Source organism: Pezoporus flaviventris, unplaced genomic scaffold (genome assembly GCF_033815535.1).
Source record: "Pezoporus flaviventris isolate CSIRO_AGI_PZ_B2104156 unplaced genomic scaffold, CSIRO_AGI_Pfla_v1 ptg000002l, whole genome shotgun sequence".
NCBI lineage: Eukaryota > Metazoa > Chordata > Aves > Psittaciformes > Psittacidae > Pezoporus > Pezoporus flaviventris.
The window spans coordinates 52,108,372-52,122,919 of NW_026892550.1; the positions used below are offsets into that span (position 1 = coordinate 52,108,372).

General features: G+C 39.1%; 1 protein-coding gene across 1 annotated transcript in view; it reads right to left on the reverse strand.

Moving 5' to 3' along the window:
- COL25A1 (collagen type XXV alpha 1 chain) overlaps positions 1-14,548 on the reverse strand; it is a 300,290-nt gene that overhangs the window by 74,089 nt on the left and 211,653 nt on the right. Inside the window, exons 11-14 of the mRNA XM_061478450.1 lie at positions 14,182-14,289; positions 10,804-10,839; positions 2,988-3,014; positions 218-262 (exon numbers count right to left, since the gene is read on the reverse strand). Coding sequence (XP_061334434.1) covers positions 218-262; positions 2,988-3,014; positions 10,804-10,839; positions 14,182-14,289 — 216 coding nt within the window. The remainder of the gene's footprint in view (positions 1-217; positions 263-2,987; positions 3,015-10,803; positions 10,840-14,181; positions 14,290-14,548) is intronic.

Genomic DNA, 14,548 nt, shown 5'->3' on the forward strand with positions numbered 1-14,548 from the left:
AGACTTTCAGCTCAGTTAATTATATTTGCTGTTTGTTTAAATATAACTAGAAAAAAATACTTTAGAGCACAAATCAGATTGTAGAGTCTTTTCTATTAAGCCAATTTGAAACCACAGGTCTGGATGCAAGGTTGCATATTGCTCATGTGAACAAGCCCTAAGGATCTTTAATCAACTACATAAATAACTGCAGTGCTGACAAAGTCAGTGAACTCACCACTTGTCCGTCTCTCCCTGGAACACCAGGCACTCCGACAGAACCCTGGTGGGAAACAGACGCCAGCATTTAGCAAATTAAACAGGTCATGAAACCTTTCATCTCTTAATACAGTGCTTAAAAATAATGGTGAATGCTTGCTTATTGTAACTGCATAAATTATTCCAAAACTAACATTTATCCAAGCTGAGCTCTCTTTTAATTTGAGATCTTATACCAATTACACATGTTCTCATGCTGCACGTTTTAGCAACTGTCTCACTGTATGGCCTCTTTCAGAAACAAGCTTCAAGCTTTGTAACCTTGTGGATGCTTCACAAGAAATGTAAGAATTAAGATGCAATTCTATTTAATGCTTTTGATAAATTTTGAGACTGATCCTACACAAACAAACATACCACCTGAACAAAATTATTCTTGCTTCAAGAGGGATGTTTCAAGCTCAATAACTGGCAGCGCCAATCTATCATAAGGCTTTTAAGAGATGATCTGCAACAATTCAGCCTGACAGTGCAAATTACAGATACCCTTTTAAATTACATCAGTATTATTGCAATAAAAATTTAAAAGCCAACACAAGGAGCAAAGAGGAAAGCAAAATATTAATACTGACTTGTAGCATCTGAGGGATCTTTTTACAAAGCAATCACACTATAAGTTTCTATATGATGGACAATTTTTCTAAAGGAACTTGTGTGACTTGTTACGGATGTTCATTGAAAACCTGAGGCATGAAGAAAGCAGGAACACTATGTGCGCTTATCCAACATTATCCTCTTTTTGTATAACAATGGTGTTGCTCAGCAAGGAAACTGAGAGCATTATTTTTCATTTATAATCAACTTAATAGGATACAAAAGTGTGATAGCTGTATTTGAAAGGCTGGCACCCTAAAAAGAGAACAGGGGACTGGGAAAAGCACAGGCTCTGTCAACAGTGAAGTGTGCAGTTTCATGGGACCCTTAAGACAAATAAGCACCCTGTGAATACTCTTATGTCCTGCTTTATTTCTTTTTGATTTTATCCCTAAAAAAACAGTGTGTGACATTTCCCCATCTATTCATATTGGTTGGAGGTTTCACTAGAAATGGATTAGTCAAAGGGCACCAACACCCAGAAGCATGTACCCAGAATGGATGCACATGTTTGCCAATGAATAGAGTTGAGAAATCCTGAGAAAAAAGAAAAAGAGGCAACTCATGAGGGTCTTGAAAAACCTCCAACATTTGAATGCCCAAGGGGCTCCAACTCATAACAGAGCTATAAATCAGTAAGAAATAATACTGTGGCATCCCACTGCATCTCCATGACCCAGAATGCTCTCCCCTTACTGCCAAAGCTTCCATTTTAGCATTTGTGTTGCCTCTTTTTGCTGGATGCGTGGTCATGACTACCAAGGGTTCCTAGCGGACATTTCCACATCTTTCTATAACATTTCCAGAAAACTAGAAGACAAAGCTCAGGACGGCATTAAACCAGCAGCCTCAATAAACTATCATAACAGTTCCTGGTCTCCATGACAATCTTTTATAGCTGCTGATTTTTCTTATGAGACAGAAGATGTTAGAGAGTGTAAATAAAGCTGATTCTACCATGCCAAGTTATCAGATATTCAAAAGCTAATCAGCAGATGAGTTTTGCTGATGCTGTACATGTAAAATACCCTCCTCCCCAAATCTGAGGGCATAATTTTAAATGGCAACTTAGACATCAGCACAGTTTAAAATGCCACATTCCTGCACTGTGAAACATGAAGTGTAGTCTTCTCCTTCAGCCTGCAAGTTCTGCACAGCCCACAGCTGACAAATTTCCACCAGTTTATCTATTTTCCATGGATTTATATGCTTTGGGATTACATTTTTATGTATCAGTGAGGTTTTCTTTCTTTTGTTCAAAAAGTTCCATTTGAACAGACGCAAACAAATCTTCACCTTAAAGAATATTATCTTAGAAAATGAAAGACAGAGGTGGAATCCTTCTCACATATGTTAATACTACTTATTCATTTCCTCTTACTTTTTTTCTTTATACATTTCAAGCCTGTTTTATTAAGTATCTTCCATACAATTTATTAATCTTTTGAAATCAACTAGAAAATTACTTGCCTTGGTGGTGTGTGGGTGAGATGCTGGAAAAGTGGCACTTAATAGGTGCTATTGCTGATATACCTAGGACTGTTTTAATGGTGTAATTCCATAAATCCTAAACTCACTACATCAAACTGAGGCAGTCAGGTTTAATGAGCGTAAATAATGCTGACAGCATTCCCAGGAGGTCAGGTCTTGGGTTACTGAAGGAACAGGAAGATACTGGCAGACCACCTGAACACCATCAGCCAAGCCCCATTTATCAGCAACACCTATGTCCTTTGTTTCTGGTGGTCAATTCTTTAGTCATATGGCACTGATCTACTTGAGTAAGGGCATGCATTTAATCAGAAACTCTATCTCCCCACCTTTCATAACATTTTAACATTGGTTTCCTAGTCGCACCATTGCACAAGTAAGAAAATTATAGCCACCTTTTCACCTGAAAGTTAAGCACACAGATTGAAAACAGTCTGTTCTGCATTGCTTGGACTTCCTACGATGGGGGAAATGAGAAATCTGATGTCTCACTTTATATGGCTGCATTTTGCAAAAACAAAATTCAGAGCCTAAACTAACTGATCCAATGCAGTGTACAGTAGCTAATTCCATTCACCTTTTCTGCTTGCAATTTGGCACCAGCAGGAATAATCACTTTCACAGTATTGTTGTTTATACTATACCTTTTGTCCTGGAGGCCCCTGAGGTCCCTGCAAAGGGAAAACAATTCAATTAACATCATAACTCTAGCCAATTTAAACTGAAATGACCAATTAAAACTGTCTTATTGTGTAAGCATTCTGATACTGGACTGAAACCGGCTGATGTTTTATACATCAAGGCAAAGTAAAACTTTATGCTCAAAATGCACAATGGATCTTTTCTCTTTTGGAACTGATCTAACTACTAACTGTAAGACTCAAATTTTCCCCTTCTAATTTTTTCTCTTCCAACCCGTCTGTTTCTTATAGTACTGACAAATCTGTCAGCATTAAGGTGACAGTGTTTTTTCTCTTTCTGGTACCAGCTAACAGCCAGCTGTGTGTCCACAGTAATAAATCTGCTCAGCAGCATAAAAACAAGGTTTACGCAAACAAATATTTTGAAGATAGAAAGAAGCATAAACCTCATAATCTTCTCACTTTCTAGGTATCAGCATGCATTACTATTTTTTACCCAACACGTGATCTATGCCATCATTTGCAAGTTAAGAGAAAAATAATTAAGAATTAACTTCAGAAATCATTAAGAATGCACTTGGGAAGTAAAGAATCACCATTTTGTCCCCATGACTTGGGAAGGCAGGAAGAGATATCTCAATTCAGGAAAGCTTAACTGCTTAATGTCATACGGGCATCAAAGTCTCATTGGTATTAATAGGACCCATTTCTCATTTGGCTTCTCTGAAGTACCCAGGTTGTTTGTGGAGTGGAGAGCGGAGGCAGGAGGGAAATAGATTAGCCAACCAAGTCTTTGACATTTTCACAGTCTTTTTGGGTAAGAGCCAGACCATGTCCACATTCTTCCCCATGTTCCTACTACAGATGCTGGTGCAACCTGTGGGTGCTGGTGCTATACAAAGCAAGGTGAATTCATGAAGGTGCAGTCCATGAAGGTGCAAAACAAAAACCAAAACCAGAAGAATCAAAATCTTTCTAATGTTTGAATGAATAAAAGAACAATTGATATCAAAACTGCAATTATTAAAAAAAAAAAAAAAAGAAAAAGAAGAAATATTTCTGCTTCAAAATGCAGAGCCAATTTTATTCTTAATGTAGTTTGAAATTAGGTGGAATCCTGCCCTGCTGGTAGATGCATGGCTTGTTGGAACACTGCTCTGATAGAAGATTAAACTGCAAAAATGGAAAAGCTCCAGTGGTCGTATGTCTGGGTCCTGGATCTACTGATGTGGCTGAAAACCCTGCCTTTTTAAATGTGGATTCTTACATTGGTTATGCATCAAATCTTGCAGCAACATAGATGAGTGTTGCTTCTTGAAAATTTAATGGTGGTGATCAGAACAAGTAGAGTAAACATCTGCTGCTTTAGACTGGAGAAAAATGCCCCCAGCTCACTGCATTGTGAAAAAAATGCTATTTAAATCAGGTCATCTTTTCAGTAAGTACCTGAATTCTAACCTTTAGACTTGCTGGAGGCTGAGGTCACCAGTGGTACTGCAATGAAGTACAACCTATTTCTTAAGCATTGCTTGCAAACAGTCTCCAAGAAAACTGAAATGGATTAAGAATAAGATACACAAATCAAGAGGATGCTGGTAAGTAAGAGTGGCCTGCTGGGTAAGGAACCATGGATAAAACTACATGCTCCACAAATACATATTTTTCCTCTTCTTCAAGAGAAGGAAGTTTCTTCCAATGCCTGACACCGTGGCAATGATGAACCAGGAATCATCCGCTTCTGTGAGAAAGGTGCAAGATAAGCTAACATCTTGAAAAACCCCAAAGGATTAATGCTCAAACTAGAGCATTCCTACATCACTGCTACCAAAATAAGCTCCAAACATCTATGTTCTGGGCATCACTTATCTGATGAACTTTCATATATTAACCAGTTGTATTTTGGGGATATTTCATATCTTAAGAAAAATCCCTCCATCAGTAAGCCAGACTGACCAGCTGAAGACTACCGTCATAGTTCAAACCTGCTACTTTTATGTCCCAGGAATGGAGATTGCCTCTTGAGCCTTTTTGTTACTTAAAAAAACCCAACTCAAAAAATAACCAACCAAACTGAAAAGTCTGACCTAAATGTAGTTAGAACAAATGTTCTGAGTCCAGAATTCTTCCTAGATTTCCCTTCTAATGTTACAGTTGTATTTTCTTCTTAAGCTTATTCTGTTTGTTATGCTTTAGCAAGCTGCAAAACAAGAAATAATTCTGCCCTGTAAAGGTTAAAGCTGCAGTTTCAAAGCACACACATTCAGGGTGTGATACATTAGCAATAGCCTCTCAAGGTGTTCTGTATTCAACTTCAGTGACTCAGTTGCTAAACACTTAAAGATATGTATGTTTGGGTACTTTCAATTTGCAGGTCTAAGGCAGCAGTAAGGATTTGTTTTACAAGGTATCAAAGTTCATGGACAGTGAGAACAAACACCAAATGAAAATGTCTAACAAAAATAAAATGAAAAAATGATTTTCTTTTTTACTACACTGAAAAAGTTATATAGCAAAATATGTCACAATGGTGTAATACACTTATACAAAAAAACCTCTTATTCCAAAGCTTTGGGGGAAAAAAAAACCTGTTTTTCTTTTAAACTTCCATATTTCCTATGTAAAGTAAAAGCTTTTTGTAATGAGAAGGCCTCTAGGAGGTATTGTGTCTTTATTTCTGTGGGACAAAAGAAGTTTCAAGACTGTCACTGAGATAACATATTTCCCCTTTGGTGTCGATAACAATCCTTAAACACTTTAGATTGGAATAGAATTTAGATTGGAAAAGACCTTAAGATCAAGTCCAACCATTAACCTTACACTGCCAAGTCTGCTACTAAATTGTGTCCCTAAGCACTGCATCTACACATCTTTTAAATACTTCTAGGTATGGTAACTCCTCCACTTCCCTGGGAAGCCTGTTCCAGTGACTGACAACCCTATTCTGAGAAGGAATTTTTCCTAATATCTAATCTAAATTTCCCAGGTGCAACTTGAGGCAATTTCTTCTTGTCCTATCGCTTGTTACTTGGGAGAAGAGACAGACCCCCACCTCACTCCATCCTCCTTTCAGGTAGTTGTAGAGAGCAATAAGGTCTGAGCCTCCTCTTCTCCAGACTAAACAACCCCACTTTGCTGAGCTGCTCCTCACAGAACTGGTTCTCTAGACCTTTCGCCAGCTTTGTTGCTCTCCTTTGGACATGTTCCAGTACCTCAATGTCTTTCTTGTAGTGAGGGGCCCAAAAATGAACACAGTATTTCAGATGCAGTCTCACTAGTGCTGAGTATGGGAGGATGATCACTTCCTTATTCCCGCAGATTGATTTCTTACCAGTCTAAAGGCATAAAGAACTTATGAAGGAAACCTGAACTAGTAGATGTACATGAAAAGGAAAGCACAGGTTTCACACAAAGTATTCATGTGCATTTCAGGAGAGCCTGTACTACCCACTGATCCCATTTTCTGTGTGTAGCGGGCATGTGATGTTATTCTGGAAATGTGTTCCTGAATGGTTGAGGAGTGTTTCATATAGATTGCGATATCTAGAGTACAAGTATTGAAATGTGCAATGCTTTAGTATTGATGTGTCACCTAGATAAAAGAATGACCAGCTAAGAAAACAGATTAACTATAATGGGAAATCTCACCTAATTTGAGATTAAGTAGTATCCCCTCCTATGTTATCTACCTTAACTGATGAAAAGAGCAGCAGGAAGTATTAATTAATGATCAGGCAGAGCTTTTTATTATCACTGCCTTAGTCATTGTTGTGGCAGCCATTACTAAAGTACAGAAGTTACAAAACGGCAAAGACTACTGCTCCTGAGACTACCTGCAAGTCATGGCCAATGCAATTGTATTGGGGAAAAAAAACTAACAGTTTCTGTGAGAGGCACAGGTTGAGAATTTCCATTTCATCTGCTAGTTCCTAGTAAGCTTTTGCAGCTAAACAGCATAAGAACACCACCTCGTAAAACTTGCTATGAATATGCTACCAGAATGAAACAAAGAAGGCTGCTGCAGAACTCTGGCCACTGAAAACAAAACCACAATTAGTAGGTTCCTGGAGGAGCTATGAAGATTCACACCAGCTGAGCATCTGGTCTTGGCCATTGTCCTAAAAGGTTGAATTGAACTTAGCAGCACTTCCCAGTCAGCTCTGCCTGATCCCTATGTGTCCATTTTATTCATTTTAACCTAAGGTGAAAAATGAATCTTCATAAATTTTAAAGATGTGACATTTTGCAGACTTAACTGCAAGGTTTCCACTGTCTTTCACAGAAATAGCAATACGCTTTGGAAGAACATCCTCTTTATTCTGAATAACTAGCAAAAGCAGTAGCATTAAGTCTTATTTTCTTGAACAGACGCCCAGCAAGACTGTATAAGCACATAACTACTAGTTTGGAAACCAATATATTTTAAAGAGGGACTTTACATTTGGATTGATCATTACAGTACAGATATTTTTTGCAAAAGAGACACCTTTACCTGACTTCTCTGATTATTCTGGAGTGTTCTGTTCATGCAAAACATCTGTAAAATTACTTACCTGTCTTTACAGCCAATTTTGGAGGATAAAATAATATGCAGGGTTTTTTCAGTGACAAGAAATGGTTGATTCATACACTGACCATGTTTAAATTTACTTCTTTTCCAAGAAGCTGAAATCACTGCAAATTTTGATCTTCCAATTTTTTATGACTACACACTAGTTTAAAATACTTTATATATAAAAGCATCCAAAACTCTCTCATATGAAAATTAGAAAGAAAACCACCTCATGCACACCTTCTATACTGTTGCAACTTATGAATTGGAAAATGTAGATTATCAGTGTCAGCCCTGGAGATTTCCCATCACTGACTCACTTTAAGTTCTCATGAACTAGAAATCCTAGCTCTTGGGTAGAAAAGAGTCACATATTCATTAATGATTAATTCTGAAAATGAGAAAATAAAACAGGAAAATGTGTATGGCATTTAAGAGAGCATATAATGAGGAATAGCAGACAAATAGCATGGGAAGAAGGATGAATTATGAGAGGCAGAACACAACTTTAACTGAAAAGCCTGAAAAGCTAAGGAAATTGCTGGCCTTCTCTCTTGCATAAAATACATTTTGCTGGTTCCACATAACATTTCAAAACGTAATCCCTTTGGTCACCCCACTACTTGGCCTCCCTCTGAATTCTCTTAATCCTTTCTGCACAGAGGAATGATACCTTCAGCTCTTGCAGAAAGTAGATCTGCAGGGCTTTCAAGTGCCGTGGAAACCAGACACAAATTACAACTAACTCATCATTCTTACATTCTTTTATAACATTAAAGATGCATATAGTCAATACTTTTAAAACTTAAACCTAAGCCTCCATCTCACCTAAAAAGAACTTGAACTCTCGTGGCTCAAAGAGAAGACAGATTCTTCCTGACATAGCAACATATAGAGCCAAAACCCCCTTGCAAACGTCTTGACTGCAAGGATAGAAGAGCAATAGAAGCCCACTCCAACAATCTGGAAAGATTTTCAACTGGGAACGAGAGACCCCTGTAAGCAACAATTAGCTTTCCTAAACCTTTCTTCCCACTACCCTGTCTCAACCCACACACACTTACGTTGGAAATTGGGAAGAAGAGAAGCTATTCTCTGTCTTCAAGGCAAATTTCCCTAGTGCACCTAAGGCAGGTTCTGAGCTCTCTTGTGCGCCAAAGGAGAATTCACGCCAGAGAACTCAGTTACTCTTTGTATATAGTCCAAGCAAACTTCTGCTTGAGAGTAAGAAAAGTTATTACTGTCCTCTCAACATCATCTGAAACACTATTTTCTTTTTCTTTATTGACAAAAAACTTCATTAAAAATAGATAACATGGCAGCAAATTCTCCTTTGGAGAAAATTGTCACATCTTTGTCTTCACTAGAGCCACTGGTTTTCCTATGTCACTGGATGGAAAACATGAACGTTCTCAGAACTCCAAATGTATTAAAATGATTTTAGCTTTTTGTGAATCAAGGCACACATTGTTTGAGTAGGTCACAAATTACTCAACATGTGTAATAAACTTGTGGTACATTCTGAGACACAAGCTGGAAAACACTGCTTTCTCATTAGCTACTATCTTGTGCTCTTCAAGAAATTTATCCACTTCTTGTAAAAAGAGAAAATAGAAGACTAAGCAATTTCAAGCTGTGCCGTTGTTGATTCACAAGTTCTATGAATAACCTGTACATTCACCTAGAAATACCAAGAATCATTACAAATATAAGTGCTAGAGATATTTCATGAAAAAGAAAAGTTTTTATCCTCATTATAACAATCTTGAGGTCAGGCTTGCAGCTCTTCTTCACCTGAACAGCATCATGGAACTTAAAGCTGTTGAGAGTGTGATCCTGTAGGCTACAGGTAGCCTTCAGTTTCCACAACCTTCTGCAAATACATCCAAATTGTACAGACTGTTTTGCATCATCTGGTGCTCTCCTTGGCTATATCCTGCCTCCATCTTGGACAAAGAACCAGAATACATGCCACAATGCTTGCTTCTTACTGGAAAGGGCATTGGACATGCGGTCAAGTAGGAAACCACAGTACACTCCAACAAGTGGACCCACTGGCCACCGGGACCAGTAGTACTTTATGGGACCCATTGGCTTCACAGTTTCAATTTCATCAGGAAGAAGAAACAGGAAGGTAACTCACACTTCAGATTCTTGGTGTGAAACAAAGGCAAGTTCTTACAAAAGAATTCCTGCAGAATTAACCTAGAATGGTTTTGTTAAACCATTATCTTGAAATGAAAAAGTAGAAGACTTTAGCTTCCTGATCACAGCAGGTATTTCTGAGCCTCAGAATCTTTTTTTTTTATTCTTCCAGAAGATATTGGATTTTGTTAATTCAAATTGTTTTGCAATTTGTCAAGGTTAAAGATCATCACACCTGTTTAAAACTTCATGAACACAAACAGATAGCAATCATATCTGCAGTGATTGCTGAGCATATAATCTTCCTCCTCAGAAGCATTCAGGAATCAAAACCACATGCCACAGGCTACAGTTCTGTCATCTCTCATAAAAATAAGAATGACCATAAGTGTTTAGGGGGATCTTAAGGGAAAAGAACCACCGCATGTTTCAGAGTTCTGAGAATATGTGACAGGCAGAAACTTCTCATGCCTTGCCCTGTGGCTGAGGCTGATTTACAACCAGTGGAACTTCAATTTGCTTCCAAATGAATAGGGTTAATTAGTTCCTGATGCAACAGAAAACATTTACTGCCATATCTGAATATTTGTAAAAAAATGCATTCAGTTTTCTTTCACATTCTCACACACACAGAGAGAAAAAACAAAACCTCAGGAGAGGAGAACATTCTGAGAGTTTTAGTGGGCTGTGCTGTGTCTTCACTGTTCCATCAGGCAAAGAGCCAAGAGCTATTGCCACAGAGACAGCTGGGATTTTGGCCCTTAAAACAAGTAGATGGTTCTTGCGCTGCTCAATGCTCTCAAGGTAGAAACAGCTCAATTTCAGAGACAGTGATAAGTGGGGGCCAGGAACTGGGAACACCTGGCTTGACTCTTTTGCTTTGCTGTTTGCTCTTAGATGTTTCATTTCCCTCTACTACAAGCTTAAAGAAGTTGGCCTTATATGACAGGCAACTGTATGTAAAAAGAGCAGGTTGTCTTTCTCATGTTTTCTTCACAAATGAGGTTTCAAATAGTCTGTGACAAAGGAAGGTTAGAAAATACACAGCTATAAAGCTTTTTGGAATTTCACATTTTTAAAAAGTATACATGTCACGTATTTGTTACATACCAGCGGAGTACTTACTATTAATCCTTGTTCTCCTGGTTTTCCTGGCTCACCCTTAAAACAAAAAAAGGAAAAAAAAAAAAAGAGTGAATAATTTCAGTAACCTGTCATGTAACATGTCTAGAATTCAATTTTCTACTTGATAAAAGTATCTTAAAAAATTCATTCTTAAACGTGTGGCAGCTAACTGTACATTACGTATATTACTTTTTTGTAAAAGTAATGTCAGTAAGGGTTGTCAGGCATTGGAATAGGCTGCCCGTGGAAGTGGTGGAATCACCATCGCTGAAGTGTTCCAACACCATGTAGACGAGGCCCTTAGTGACATGGTTTAGTGGTGGTCTTGGCAGTCCTGGAGTAATGGTTGGACTTGATGATCTTAAAGGTCCTTTCCAACCTAGCTGATTCTATGATTCTATGTGTGCATTGCATTCAGAAGAAGATATGTAGCATCTTCAAACACACCAAGATACCCAAGAGAGAGAAACCAGATATGCACGGGTTTCTGACAGCTAATTACCTACGCTTGTTGGACTTTTCAGCTCTCTCTGAAACATTGCTAACTTCTGGATACAGCAGTTACACATCCTGAAGTGAGTATCAAGATATCCCCATAAATTTAGGGAAATAAAGATGAAATAATTTCAAGAGTTTGTATCATTCTATTGTCTTATTAACAGGAAAAAAAAATCTCGTTCTTTTTTTATTTCTTTCTGGAGGCATTAAAGTTTCAAAGTCTTTGCTCTGGTGTCTGTGCGATGCAAAGGTATTACTCTGTAAGAAGGCAAATATGTTCTGGTTCCAACAGGATCTTCTGTGGACATCCAAAGAAAGGCTTAGGCAGAAGGCTGAGCAGCCCTTTCTAACATCTCTTCCTTGGTGCTCTCTGCTGGCCATAGGTCCAACAGCATGTCTAACATTTCTACCTCCTCAGCTCTAAGATTTCCTGCCCAAGAAACCAATACTTTCTCATCTCTAGAAGCTTTAAGTATCCATAATAGGTTGCACACTTCTGGGATACAAGGTGGCGATGACAGAGATGGAGACATGTGGGCACGCAGGCTGCTCTTTTCCCCTGGTACACTGCGGAAGAGAAGTAGCGGGGTTGCTGGAGTTTCTCCCCGTGCCTTGCTATCTTGGCTGCCTGACTTGCTTAGGATACCCAGCAAGTGCATGGGCACAGGAGAAAACAGGGGCCCAAGTACATCTTATATCTCTGGTGATTGTAAAGCTCCTTGCTTGAGAAAGACAGGTTGGAAAAGAAGTCCCTGCTTTGCCTAGCACTGCAAAAGAGGAAATGACTACCTTCTAATGGTGGTTGACCACTGTGAGGACATCGTCTTACAGCTGTGTGGTGCTGCAATGTCCTTATGCATAACACAGTGCAGCTATTTTGTTGTTCAGCTCTTTAGCTCAAAGGTCCATGCAAGCCTTCTAAAGATACAAAGCTGTCACCACCTCTTGGCTAAACTTTCCCTCTCTCCTGCTGACTGCACACCACACAGCCATGGAGGAAAAAAAACACCTTCTGGGGATCAGGATCACTAACCTGAGGGTACAGGACAATAGCAAGGAGCAGAATGGTAACAGCAGTCAGCAATCTGGACAGTTTCTATCTGAGTGTTTGTTTGTATCTGATTCTAAAGCTGTATTATGAACTGATTTTCCATAATGCTATAGGGCTTAAGATAGCCACAGCTTAAAAACCTATAAAAAGAAACTCTCTCTTGCCATCTAAAGTCAAAATCACTACAGAACTGTTATAAAATGGAATGACCTCATTGCATAAAATGCATTACTTCCCTGTTATGAGAAACACTAATGTTCCCTCTGCTAAAAAAACACAAAACCCCAAGCAACACACAGTCATGTTGTAATCAGCAAAGCCAGCTGATTCTAGCCTCTTGTGCTTGAATTATAAAAATGGCACCACTGCAGTCAGAAATGCATTCTGGTTTCAGTCTCACCTTCACTATATCAAAGCAGAAGCAACTCTGCTGACTGCAGTCAATTTTACCACATTAAAAGGACAAACCAGAGACCAAGAGGAGGCCCAAAGCCCGATGTGCTGCAGGATGAACAAGAGATGAGTAGGTGCTCAACAACAGAAACAAAAGACTTTTAATGTCATTTCATAACCTTGAGCTATAACTTATAAGGGCAATGGTGGTGAAAACCAAAACAAAGCAACAACATTAACAGCAGCAGCCCTAGAGCACTGTAGGTCTTAATTGCCAAGCCTTGCTGGATTTTCACAGGACATTTTAGCAGGGTTTTACTATTATCATCATGTTATATTGATTTGTACAGTAAATAGTGTTTCAGATGAGGCAACCTCAATAGGGCTAGAACAAGAGTGTAGGTATTTTCTTTCTTGGTTTTACCTAAAAAGGTCCTGCAGGGAAATTTTATGCCTTTCTGTCCTAACCCCACATAATAGCTATGCTTTTCCTTCAAAAAGCCCTGTTTCTATTTCCAGTGCTGGTCCTCACCTTGCTAGTTCCCTATGTGTCCTCTCAGCCACAGTTTGTACTTATCATGGGGAGAGGTGTGTGTGTGTGTGCAGCTGTACATGTGGTGCTTCAGTTGCCATGTCCCTTTCCTGTTTGTGATTCCATTTCCACACTGATAACAGAGTGGCATTCATGATGAAAAGAGAGCTACTTCTTTCAAAAGAATGAAAATTAAAGAGCCTACAAAATATAAAACAAAAAACATACTCATATTTTGCTTTAAAAAAGTCCATGTATCGATGCATCTGTTTAAAAAGCGTTTAATCATCAGGTCACGAAGTGCCAAAGGCAGAGGGTCAGATACTGTGCCTAAACCAAACAATTAGCAGTAACAATGGATTCTGCTGGTTGTTCTAATGAACAGGAAATGAGCCAAGGAAAATGGTATTATACTTGTGTAAAGGTGGCAGAACCTGATTCTAAACTTCATCATAATTTAGGCAGCATTTAGCAATTTATTACTTTAATTCCATGATTTTTGAGGCTAAATCATTAGGAAGTGAGAATTCAGGCCTGTCCGTGCTACAAACGTCTCAAATTCAGCTTTATCTTGAAGTTTGAGAACAAATATTTACTACTTTTGGGAGGGGCAGACCCTTCTCATGCATTTATCAATGCTTACATTACATCAATGAGCAACACAGAAACCTTAGAATGTGCGGAGAAACTATCAGGAGAGGAAGGCAAGGAACCTAGGTGTTACTCTTGGCCCTGCAATGAACTTGCTCTTCGTGAGGGAGACTTCAGATACACCATAACTCTGCCTGTGGTTCAGCTTCCATGTATCTTCCTTGCCAATCTTACCTCAGAAAACATCTTTGAAACTGAGCTGGCATATACTTGAGAGGCATTGGGACACCATGACAGCCACAGACTAACTCACCGGTAAGCCTGGCATCCCGCGAGGACCATCTTTGCCCGTATCTCCTGGTGGCCCTCTGGGTCCTGGTGGCCCTGGAGGTCCAGGGGGTCCAGCTTGTCCTTGGTCCCCCTAAACCAACATAAAACTCATCACAAGTTTGTTTTATAGGCACCAACCACATACAAAGACATTGATTTACCGGGAAAGATCACAAGACAGGCGGGAGGAAGCTGCCATGAGTGGGACAGTGGCTCCTTTGCTGCTTATGGCAGAGGCTGGACTTTGCCTTGGAGACAAGAGGGTTGTATCTTTCCAATGCAATCAGCCACAGAGCAGAACATTTAAATTCTAAACTGCTTGTCCTGCCACAGCACATGCCAAAATTTGG